Source organism: Brachyhypopomus gauderio, chromosome 1, assembly GCF_052324685.1.
Source record: "Brachyhypopomus gauderio isolate BG-103 chromosome 1, BGAUD_0.2, whole genome shotgun sequence".
Classification (NCBI taxonomy): Eukaryota; Metazoa; Chordata; class Actinopteri; order Gymnotiformes; family Hypopomidae; genus Brachyhypopomus; species Brachyhypopomus gauderio.
Window position 1 is genome coordinate 45,621,636 of NC_135211.1, and position 12,500 is coordinate 45,634,135.

Sequence of the window (12,500 nt, forward strand, 5' to 3'; positions counted from 1 at the left end):
GGTTGAATTGAGGGAGTTCAATACCCACAAGGCAGACTCTGAATCATAATCTAAATCTCTCTCTCTCTCTCTCTCTCTCTCTGATCAGCCATTCTCTGTCTCTCTCTATTTTTGCCAGGCGGAGATACATAAGTGGAATGTGAAGCATATAAAACTCTAATCAGTAAATGCTGAGGTGCAGCAGAAGTGGTTCCATCTCTCCATAACTGTGTTCTCTGTTACAGATACACCACACACATTCCCAGCCAGAGGCTCAGTACAGTATCATCTCCATCACACTGTCATGTGTGTAAATAACACAGCAAATACACTAACGGGGAAATGCTGTAGTTAACACACACACACACACACACACACACACCAACACCACACACACACACACACACACACCTCACAAATGTACATATCAAACACAAGCAGAGATATGTAGGAAGTATGACTACAGGAAACATTAGGAAATCAGTTAGTCACCTGTGTGTGTTGTGTGTGTGTGTGTGTGTGTGTGTGTGTGTGTGTGTGAAGAAGATTCCAGGGAGTAATTGCAGTATACTGTAGTACAATATGTACACGTAGTCAAAATTGCATTGCGGTACACGAGGTTTGTGGAGCGACCTGCCAGGTCGGACGGGGGACCTTCATGTCACGCCTCCTCTGGTGCTTCAGAGGAACTTGCACAACTAATAAATAACATCTCTCGGAAACATCCTGTTGCTCTGGTAACCTTCTTTATGTCTTTGTGGCCCTCTTCATCCTTTGGCCTACTTCCTCCTCCAACCCTTACCGATTAGTAACATTTTTGTTTGTTTGTTTGTTTGTTTGCAGGTGTAATGGTAGTGAATTAAAAGATGGTGGTAATGAGTGTGTCTCATTAGACCTGATTTCATTTGCCTATAGTGTACTGCTCTGACCGCGTGCTGTTTGTTTATAGCTGTGCTCATCTTGTTTATAGAGAGCGTTGTTATGAACATGTGGTGGATCGAGAAGTAACCCTCTCCTTCTTAAATGATTTAGCTGCTGCATTAATAATCACACTTGTCCATTCTTTGATTTCCATGTAATGCGACTTTAATGTAACTATAACAAACTTGCTTATTAGAGTAAGTAAATTGAGTAAATAGTATGCTTCAGTTACACATGTGAAGACTACAATTACACATGTGAAGACTACAATTACCCATGTGAAGACAACAATTTCGTGTGATCACTTCCGATACACTTGCGAACACTTCAATTACATTTGTGAACACTTCAGTTACACATGTGAGCACTTCAGTTCTGCATGGAATTGAAAACCTACTACCTTTTTCGTAAACTGCTAGAAAAGGACCATTTGAAAACAGTCCTGGGAGGACTGCAGAGGTCTCAAAAGTGCACCTTGTATAACAGCAAAGCCTCAAAACAACAAAATAAATAACACATGTTGAGTTGCACACATGCTGCTAACGAAGCCATCCCCCATGTGTGTCAGTCGCATTTTCTCACTGCGACTGGAACGCTGTGGCCTTTCCGAGCCGACCTGATTAATAACGGACTGCAGAAAGGTCACCAGGGAGGGCGGGTGGGGCAGCAAAGGGCAGGGGTTCAAACACAGCTCGAGCCGGGACCAGTGACCTCGAACACAATACCCAGAATCCGCTCTTCCAGTAAGGTCACTTCGGCATCTGGGAGAGCGCTCACGGTGTCTGGCTGGCAGGCACCCCGTGCAGCCCTTTGGGCAATGGCCATTTTTCTTCTCGTCATTAAGCTATATTTATTTATTTAGGATCGTTCCATTAAAAGTTGTCCTCTCAGTTTCGCTGTGACATAATGTTCAGATTTTTTTTAAGAAAGCATGTTCCGAAGTATGGGGATATTTTTGTTTTTTACAGCTCACGCCCTTCCAGCAGTGATTAGCTTTGATTGAAAGGCCTTATTTGTTTTCCCCCTGGCTAATCCTGGCAGACACACCCGGAATGCCTCCTGAAGCCATGTCTCAGGGGCTTTCGCCGTCTCTCTACCCATCAACTGGTTTTCTGGAGGGTGAGAATCAAGAAACAACACCGAACTGCTTAACCAAATAAGTCCTTTGTGATGCAGCGAGAAAGGAAAAAAAAAAAAGTCGTCGATGTCATTACTATTCTTTATGGGCGCGGTCCAATCACACACCTGCGGAGGAGTGGGGGCGGAGGGAAAGGCGCGTTCTAATCCGCGCTAATAGGATTGGGAGGGGACGTCACCTTTGCGGCCTCTTGCGCTGCTGGGAAGCGCTGATAAAACGCGCGCGCCAGCCAATCCCACCTAAACGCTGCCTAATATTAGCGTGCCGTCTCCTCCAGCGCCGAGCTGCGCTCCCCCAACACGCCTCGGTTCTCAGCTTATCCGCTACGTCGCGCGGGGTTGCGTGTGGGAGCGTGGGCGCCCGAGCCCGTGTGTATTTTTGCTCGTTGTGTTCGGTTTAAGGTGCTGGCAAGAAGAAATGGTCCTCATGCAGGAGGGAGATCTTTTTACATGCCTAGACATATTTAGAGGTGTTTTGCGTTAAATGTATTTCACATATGTGAGATTTGTGCCGCTATGTAAACTCTTGCGCACTCCATCTCTCTCTCAACCAAACGGCATTCCCTGTAACCACAGGAGCACAGATCCTAGTGATGTCCACCAATGTTCTCCTCTTCATCATGTTTCTCTTTTAAAACATTAATTTCCTTAAGCTATGCAGCTAATTAAATAACATTATCCCATTTGGTGCAGGGTTTCTTACAAAGAAAAGCAACAGAAGCTAAAGAGGAGGATTTTTAATCCAGCAATTAAAGACACACACTTTAGTCTCTCCTGGGTCATGATTAGCAAATGTTTAGGGGATGAAAGACAAGCCACCTGACTCCCGCTTATTCACGAGATAGTAAGGAATCTGATTGCCCAAAAACAAATGCCATGAAATGCCCATGAATTAGATCAAATTAGTCGTTTGAGTGCTGCAACAGAAACTCAGGACCCACGCACGCACCTTAATTCACGTTAGCTCACGTTAGTTCACATTAGTTCACGTTAGTTAGCTCAGAAGCTCTTCTGGCAGGCTGATGAACTGGATGAACATGGCCTTGTCCTTTTCCCTGTCTCTCGTCCACCACGTGACATGTGCACTCAGGGACACGATGTAGCATGCCCCTGCACGCCTGGTGCAGAAGATCACAGGTTCTTCCTGTGCCCAAGAAAGTCAGCCTTCCTCAGAGGGAGAGTTACGCATTGCCCTCATCCTCGTGCTCCCCAGAGTTGGCTTTTTCCCAGTTGGCACGGCAAGCCCTGAGGTGTTAGTGCATGTTACACGTCCCGACCTGCTGACAATTTCTCTCCAGTGTCAACCGACAGTCCCTCTGTCTCCTTCTTGGTATTTCCCATCACCCATCATCTTCAAGGATCACATGGCCATGCAAGGAGACAGAAGAGCAAACGATCTGATGAATATTACGGATGACGTGAGCACCGTCACAGGGCGGGTCGTGATCTTTTGGATCTAGGTACGAAAGATGCATTTCCAGGCTAAAGACGAGCAGCCCTTCCCCCATTGGTAGGGTCCACCGCCAATCCGTAGGGACAGCTCCTCCCACCTGTGATGCTGTTCACGACTTTGGTTGGAGTTGCGCAAGAGGCACAGCATGATTCCGTGAGCGTTCATCATCCGTGAGCTCACGTCGGTGCCAGCTTTTCCCTCACAGCACCTCGCATCACCTTCGTGTTTTCCGGCCGGCTTCCTCCGTGTAATTATCTCCTCTCTCTTCCATCACGTGTTTTTCCTTTCTTCGGTAATTGGAACTACTGGCGAACACCACATTTGTTGGCTGCACAGACAGGGTGGTGGGGGGTGGAAAGAAACCGTGGTGGAGGGGTGTGAGGTTTTGAAAGCTACAAAAATTAAAGTTGATCAGACAAATGGGGGATGCTGCCCCCATCATTTCAGCAATGAACCACAAAGGAGCGATTTGTCATTGAAGGGTTTGGGCAAAACACGCCAGCGCTGTCTGTTCTGGGGTTAAACGCCGTCGAGGCGAGAGCGATGGGGGAACTCCAGGAAAAGAGCAAGCCAGACCGGAGCAGATAGTGGAACAGAAGCCGGTGGTACGGAGAGCTTGGGTTTGGCTGCGGGCGACTGGAAGCATTACCTAGCCAATAGGGAGCAGGCGCTCACGGTTGGACAGGTTAATTAATACAATTCAGTCTGTCAGCAACGGTAGCTCTGGCTCACCACAGCATTCACGTAGCATTCTAATCTCTCCTGGAGACAGTCTGCATGGTGGCAGTGGTCGGTTGGGTGGTTTTGTGTGTGTGTGTGTGTGTGTGTGTGTGTGTGTGTGTGTGTGTGTGTGTGTGTGTGTGTGTGTGTGTGTGTGTAAAGGGTGTGCATCTAAGTGAGATTGCCATTTCCTCAGCTTTCACACAAATCTGCCCCCTTGGGTGGAAATTAGTCGACACTTGTGCTGTTGTGGGGGGCGGGGGGTGGGGGGTGCTCTGAGGAACTAGAACAGGCCCACAGCTCCACCCTGGTGCACCCTCGCTCTGCAGGAGCCAAGATGCATTCGTCCTCCCTCGTCTCGCCATTTAGCTCGGCCAGGTCTGTTTGCACGGGCCACTGAACAAGAGCGGCAGTTCCATTAACCCCGGAAGAAACGAACTCTGGGCCGAGCTGCAAATTAACTTAGCCCCGTGTCCACTTAATACACACTTAATCGACTATTAGTAATGGGGCAGACGCTTACTGACAGTGTGCATTCTGTTCAGGCTTTGCATGGTCTATCCAACAACCCCAAAATATATGGCATGGGTGATTTATATCAAGGATCCAATAGTATTACTGATATCCCAGTGTGTGATGCACATATGTGAGTTCAGCTTCCTATCTGTAGATGTCTCTTCCTCATCGCCCAGTTTGCTTGGGCTTGGGAGAAGCACAATGACTGATGTTTGGCTCCTATGTATACAGTATAAGAGGCTGACCCTCTTGTCGGTTCCCTTCACCATGTTTGTACATGTGTGATGGTTGCAAATGACGTCTCCGGATCATTTCAGACACTGGCTCATTTCTCAGAGCTGCTCAGAATATGCTCGTAACTCTGCATTAGATTTTCTGCACAGCTAAGCCAGGCTCACGGTGGCTTCATTATCACACCACCAGGTGTGCTGGTCGTAACACATGCAACGAGCCTTGATCAAGCCAGAAGGACTTTACAGTATTTTACAGCCCTATTTAAGGTCACACTTCTTCCCCCCTACAATGGTCTTCTGTGGTAGGCCACCACTACTCTCCTGATCCATCTACAACAGATTTTCTCACTCCAGCTGATGTACGACCAGCTGCTACTCGGATGGCGAAGAAGCACTGACGTCTATACGGAACACGGCATCCAGCACCAGAAATCTCCAGGTTGGGAGAATGAAGCCTTTTCTCCTGACTGAGGCTGATCCTGGATCAGAGGAGCCACTGACCAACCCTGCTCTCTCTCTCTCCAGTGCCCAGCAGCCATTGTGTCTAGTAGAGAAAATACCCCTATTGCACGTGGCCAAGAGAAAAACTAGCCAATGTCGTTAAAGGGTCTTTAAAGTGGTGGATGGGGTGAGCTTGTTAGATTGTTTGAGCTGGTTTCGATCCTGTGTGTGGATATTGCCCTCTGAGGGTTCAAGATGGCCCTTCTCTGTAAGCATTCTGCTGCCATGTTAGCTATATTATGGGATGGCTGATTTGATGGAGCATCAATTTAGCCAGACACCACCGCTTTCTAGAGCTCTGGGTTTGGTGGGAGGTGTGTGCTCCTTGTCCATCAGCACAGTAGATGGGGGTGAGTGACCTGGAGTCTGGGACTTAATAGGCAAACACATGGACGTTTAGTAGCTAGCATCCAGGGACTAGCATGGGCTGCGGTTGTAGCAGGAATGGGGCGGGGTTATGTGTGGGGCGGGGCTCCATATGGGGCGGGGCTCTGCTTGGCTCAGGTGGAATCTGAGGACCAGATGTGGGTCTTTTGGGGTAGGCAGGCAGTGGCTTGCTCCTGGAGGATTGAGTTCACGCTAAAACACAATTAAAACACAGTTAAACACTTAAAACATTGTTAATTGGCTTTTCTGGTTAATGAGTAGGCTAGTACTTCCTTCATGTGAAAAAAATAATTTGCTTAAATTTGATTTAATGTCCATGTTGTTTATTTGCACTGAAAAGGATTTATGAAGTTATAGAACATCGGTTGATGATGACTCATGGATGTGCTTGCGAAAATGACTTTAAGGACAGCCGAGGTTGCTCCTTGACCCCTGCTCATTCAGCCAGCTCCAACGCAGCGGGAAAACATCACCCCGAGTACCTCCAGCATGCCAAACAGCCACATGCAACACACACATGCGACGAATCATCACGTTTGGCACAAAGCTGCGCAAGAACAAAAATGCGAACTCAAGCGTTCCCATGTCAGAACGCAACAGCGTCGCACGCCAGGTGACAGAACGTAACGTTTGGCCTAGAGGCTCGTGATTTAGTCCCCGGCAGGAAGGCTGAGGGGCAGAAGCGCTGGGCTGGCACGCTTGGTGAGGTTCAGGCGGACATCCATCACTCTGAGTGATGGCCTGCATGAGTGGGACAGAAGGGAGACTCTCCGGGGGGACGGTCACATGACCAGTTCTGGAAGAGGAGTGGGCCGGGAAGCCAGCCGCACCCCGGCAGAAGTTTTATGAAGGGATCATAATGGCCTCTGAAGTGCCAGAGATACACTCACTGTTTACACCCACACTGTAACCAATAGCAGCACAGTGGGGGGGGGGGGGGGGGGGGGATTGGAATAGATACTAGATTATAGCACCGTAATGCACTGTTTACTGCGTAAAACAATTTTATGTTTGCATTTTAGAATTTAGGACACTGGAGTAAACAATGGGGGCCTACTATATATTAACATGGTATATATACTGTATAATTTTGTTTATTTCCCTAAATATGTGCCGCATTAACCCTGTACGTGTGTGTTATGTGTTTATGGCTGGTGTTTTGATCATTCTTGTATTACATTATTTTAGATGTTAGAGCAGATTTGTGAGGCAATTATTCACAGAAAGCGTGACGTCCCAAACCACTATGGCTCACAGCTTGCTAATACCAGCTGAATTATAAAAACTTAAACCGGTCCTCAATTAGTCATTGACCCTCCTTGTGAACACACATGCAGTAACCTTATGTGTGTTGTGTGTGTTACCGTTAAACCATGCGGGAACATTGGAGCCCTTCTAATAAGGTTAACTACATTAACATTAACAGCGGGAGAGAGGGAATGGGGTTGCCACGTATTTAGCTTGCAACAGCATTTGTCTAGTTGACTAAAAATAGCCAGACAAAATACTTCCATCCATGTCCTTACAGTGGGATTTGGGAGTGGACTTGATAGACGCATCTGCTAGTGAGGAGCAAATCCTGGAACAGTTTCCGGAGTCTAGAGAGCATCCAGCGTAGAACGTAGAACGTAGCCAGAGGAGCCATGAAGAACACAGACAAGTATGGAGGAAGAATCGTGACGCGGAGGAAGAATCATTATGAAGCATACATTGTTATTAGTTTCTTTTCTTCTGTTATCGAGGTTTCAACAACTCCCAATGGCACGGCGCACAAGCTATCCGCCTTTTTGCGCTAAATGTTCATTCGGGGCTCCATGCCTACGCTTGTTTATGAAGCTCTGGCGATCAGAATGCTGCTTCAGAAGAGTCCCGATGAGGGCACGGCCCATTTCTCAGAAGTGCGCACACGTCTATGTGTGAATTAACGGGTATGGTAATGTGGGCGTGCACGAACCGGCGCCTACCTTCACCGCTTCCTACGCGTCAGCGTGAAAACGTCTGCTAGACTTAATTAAGTCTTGTAGGTGCCTTCCGAAAGCTGAGCTGCCGCTTTCATCTCATTTCCATCAGAGAGGCGGGGCTTTAATTGCCACCCCCCTCCCCCCTCTATTTCTGGGTAGCACTGGTAATGTGCAGCTCATTAGCAGAGCACAGTTAAAGCAAGAGAGGTCAGAAAAAAGACTGAGCGACTGACCCCAGGCACAGAGCTCAACGGGAACGTGTCCCGCCATCTCGCTCGGCCGTGTTCTGCTCGCTCCCATCTTCAATCGCCGAGGTGTGTTTGAGATGCTAATCAGCCAGCTCGTCAAGGAGTTGGGCTTCGTTAAGGAGCATACCTCCTGATCCCTGGGAGGGGGGGTCTTTGCTTTTCGGATCTCCTCCGTAGTGGGCAGGGGCGCCCCTGTCCGACACGCCGCACTGTTGTCGCTCGGTAACTCCAGGGCCTTGTACCCTTGAATCTGGATTCTGCGTTAATCGCTGCTCTCCACTGCCGGCTAGGAGAGAGCGAGTGAGAGTGTGGTGGAGGAGGGGAACCCAGAGACAGGCTTCAACTCAACAGCCACCAGTCAGAGAGAGTAGTGTTTCCTCCACGACACTATCCAGTGACTACAACAGATCCATATCGGAGCGAGCATCCCGGGAGACCGAGCAACCAGGACCGGGATAATTATTCTCTGCAGGAGCAGGATTTCACACCCGTGTACCAGAGGCGTGTGAGGCGTTTATTGTCCTCCAGGTTTCTGCCTCTGTGGGCACAGCAGTGAGATGCAAAGCTTGGAAGACGAGTCACCAGTGTGAGGTCCTTGGCTGCGTGGGATGTTTTAGAGCGTTTTATACGTTCACTGGTTCTCATCCTGTACCTCATTACAAGTTGTGTTGCTTTTTTATCAGATACAGTGCGTTCTTGATGATGAACTTATCAGTTGTCAGCTTAGTACTGAGTTAGTACTCAGGAACCTGTGCTTACTACTGAGTTAGCACTGAGGAACTTGTACTTACTACTGAGTTAGTACCGAGCTACTCCTCCTGCAGCTTCTTACTAGGCATTCCGATGTGAAATGTTTGTCAATAGAAGGGATTTCAGATAGATTTCATGAAGGACTGGGATATAAAATATCGAATCCATCCTGAAAACAGTGCCTGTTTTTCCCGCTATAGTTTTCAGCTTCTTTCTAGTAGCATGAATTCACTCTAAAGCATATTTATCTTATTGTGTGTCACTAAAAACTCGTCCAATAATGTGTGGTCCTTTCTCATAATCCTCGGCTAAAAGGGTTTTGCCACGCAAGGTACAGAAGCAAGTCGACGGGTCTGTTCTCCCTGCCCAAGGTGTGCATTAGCATGGTGCCTCCTCTATTGTTACGATGTCAGACTGTGTAAATGAACGCCCGGCTTGTGCAGGGTGTCAACAGCATGGAGGTTGTCACCCGAGGCTTGAGCCAGTGAGTCAGTACTTGGCCAAAAGTTGTCTGGAGGGTCCTTCTAACCACTGACATTGTGCGAAAGGACTTAATTACACTGAGCAGGAGCAGGAGAAACTCCTGGTGTGTGTGTGTATGTGTGGTTGGGAGGGGGGGGGGGGGTTGGCGAGGCCATGGCTTTGTTAAATTGGAAGGCATGCTGTATTACCACTTTCCCTTTATACCGCAGTACAATTATACAGTTACTCCCAACATTGTGTCAGTGAACACAACTCCTATTTTGTAATTGAAATCAACATCTGTGCTCTTTATCAGTATAGCCAAACTGTAATACAGCTGAGTAGATCTGACTAGGTCTATGTAGGGGTGGGGTGAAAATCTGCTTCATAAAGCCCCAGCTTCCATTAGCCCTAGGCCTTCACGCCATCCTCCCGCCGCTTGTTCCAGTGCAGGGTGCCTCATCTGTCGTGGGTGTTGTGGGCGTGGCTCAAACAGGGGGGCTGGCAGTGGGTGTGGCTTGACCGAGGGCCGGCAGCCAGAGAGGAGGCGGCTGGATATTTCGCCTTCCTGATGTCAACGGGAGGCAAATATACAAATACGTGCAATGCACGTTTATTGATCTTGCTCAATGAGGTGCTTTTCCAGGAGGTGAGAGTCACCGGGATGCCGTCGTCGATGCGTAGACGCTACCATAGCCGGCCCGCGGGCCCACGGCCTCCCCCCGTGCCGTATTTGTGGCAAGGCAGACGGCACCCGGCTCTGTGGTTGGAGAAGCTGGCGTTGGCCCAGACTGCCTGCTGCTTCGCTAACTGTGTGTTCGTCCACAAGCTGAAAGCCAAACGATTCACAGGCATGCAGCACATGACTGTTGTCTGTCAATATTTGTTTAATTCCCTGTATCTCTTTCTCCTTCTCCCACCTGGTACCGAAACAAAGCACACGTTAAGGCACACGTTAAATGTTGTATGTGCAAGAGGAGCACCTGTGTCCAGGACTGTGATCAGATCTACATCACGTTAGGATTGGCTCACGCCGTTATCAGTTTGGTACACGTTACTGCAGTCCATGTGCATAGTCACCAGCACTAGGAAGCGTTGTTTCCTTGCCAACCATTCGAACCTGTTTTAACGAGACTAATTCAGCTTTTCAAATATTTTTTTTATCTCATAACTGACACCTCCTGTTTTCCTTCACAGAAGCAACACCACCGTCATCTCCCACACTTGAGCTCCCCGAGTTCAGAAACTTTTCAAGTTCTTGTTGAACATTCGGGAGGGTTTCTGAACACTGGTTCGGGCATGGTGAGCTTGGGTCTGGGGTTAGCCGGAGTCAGGCCGAGATGTAAACATGCCACACCTGTTTGTTCCCTGACACACTTATTTATATCTCCGTCCCCGTACGCTCTAATTTCGCGCCGATTCCGTATTTCGTGTGACACGGAACTCCCGCGGTGTGACAGCGCAAAGCCGCTCGCGGGAGAGAGCCGCTCGTCCGCCGCTACCGCTCCCCACCCGCTGAGCCGGCCTGCTTCTATTTCCCGAGCCGTTCTGTATTACATGCCTGCGGGTCCTACTGGAGGCCCCCCACACCTAGACAGCTGTTGGTAGTCGGGCTGTTCTCCGAGGTGCCTGACAAGTGCGCCGGCGTGGGGAGGGCTGCAGTCGTTTGCTAGTGGCCCAGCCGAGCATGTTCACTGGAGCTGAAAATTCACACTGGTTTGTGCAGCGTGGGGATCAGCGGTATGAATTAAGAGGACTGTGCCAATAGGCTTTAAGCCCTCATTCTCTTTGATGTGGCTAATTGAAATGTACTGGGCTGTGTGCTACCACTCTGCTGTTACAGCAGTCTCGTGCTTCGTTATTCTTGGGCGATGGGAACTGGCTTTAGGTTCATTCGCCCCAGAAATGAACATGGTACATTTTGAGCAGTTTTGTTACAGCATTTGGAGTTCTTGGGATTTTTTCCCTAACATGACAGGAGGGTGAACGAGTGAAAATACACTAACCACCTGCCTTTCTCTTTCTCTCTCTGTCTTTCTCTATACATCTATATCTCTATTTTTCTCTATATATCTGTCTCTCTCTCTCTCTCTCTCTCTCTCTCTATGCACTCCCTGTCTCTGTACTGGACCACTGCAGCGGGGACGACGTACATTTTCGGCCGGGACGGCGGGTGGATCACGTACACGTGGCCCCCCAATGACCGGCCCAGCACTCGAGCTGACCGGCTGGCACTGGGCTTCAGCACCCAGCAGACGGATGCACTGCTCATCCGTGTGGACAGCTCCTCGGGCCTGGGGGACTATCTCAAGCTCCACATTGTGAGTAAACGCCCGTCGCCCACCTTACCGCCGACGATTGTACACACACACACACACACACACACACACACACAATAGGAAAGCTTTGCAGTGCGGTGAAGGCTGCGGTGCTTATGTGAGTTATGCTCCTACGTCCTCTGCGTTGCGTTGTAAGTGCAGTGCTGTCACAGACAGGAAACAGGAGCTGGAGCTGTTAAACAGTCGCATGTTTAGTTAAAATGGCAGTGTTGATGAGTTTGGTGGTACATCTTCCTGCTTATATGGGTAATGGTAGCACTCTCTCTCTCTCTCTCTCTCTCTCTCTCTCTCTCTCTATCTGGTGCCTGCTCCTGTTCTCCTGTGAGCTGGGGAAGGTGTTATGGTAATGGGGGCTGTTCTACGCATCTCTGACCTGCCTGTAATTCTGTTTGCCTGTTTACTCACCTCCCTTGCTCACTCATTCCCACTCACTCCCACTCACACAACACACACACACACACACACACACACACACACACACACACACACAGGCACACCATGTAAATGCAATGCAGGAAATGCATGGGTAAAATGCATTTAGGAGCACCAGTGAGTGCATTGAAAACATACAAGCACACACACACACACACACACGCACACACATACACACACACACACACACATGCGTGCACACACAAGCCAGGACCCATGTTGAGTTGCAGACATTGGCGTTGCCCGTAAAGGAAGCAGTACAGGAACCCTGGTGTTGAGTGTGTTTGGTATGTCGGCCCCAGTAAGGACTGGACTTGGAGCGGCTTGACTGGATGACGAGATCATTAAACAATACGCAAAACAAACACACCACACACTCCTTAAAGCCAAGAGCCCATGGAGCGCTTGCGGTAAGTGCTCTCGTGGAAACACACGCATGCACACACTCACCAGGATCAAAG

At 49.0% G+C, this 12,500-nt stretch overlaps 1 protein-coding gene across 21 annotated transcripts in view; it reads left to right on the forward strand.

Moving 5' to 3' along the window:
* Window positions 1-12,500, forward strand: part of LOC143522031 (neurexin-1a-like) — a 245,417-nt gene that overhangs the window by 134,424 nt on the left and 98,493 nt on the right. For all 21 annotated transcript variants that reach the window (XM_077015672.1, XM_077015699.1, XM_077015724.1 and 18 more), the window contains one exon: window positions 11,408-11,589. In XM_077015672.1, the coding sequence (XP_076871787.1) occupies window positions 11,408-11,589 (182 nt within the window). The remainder of the gene's footprint in view (window positions 1-11,407; window positions 11,590-12,500) is intronic.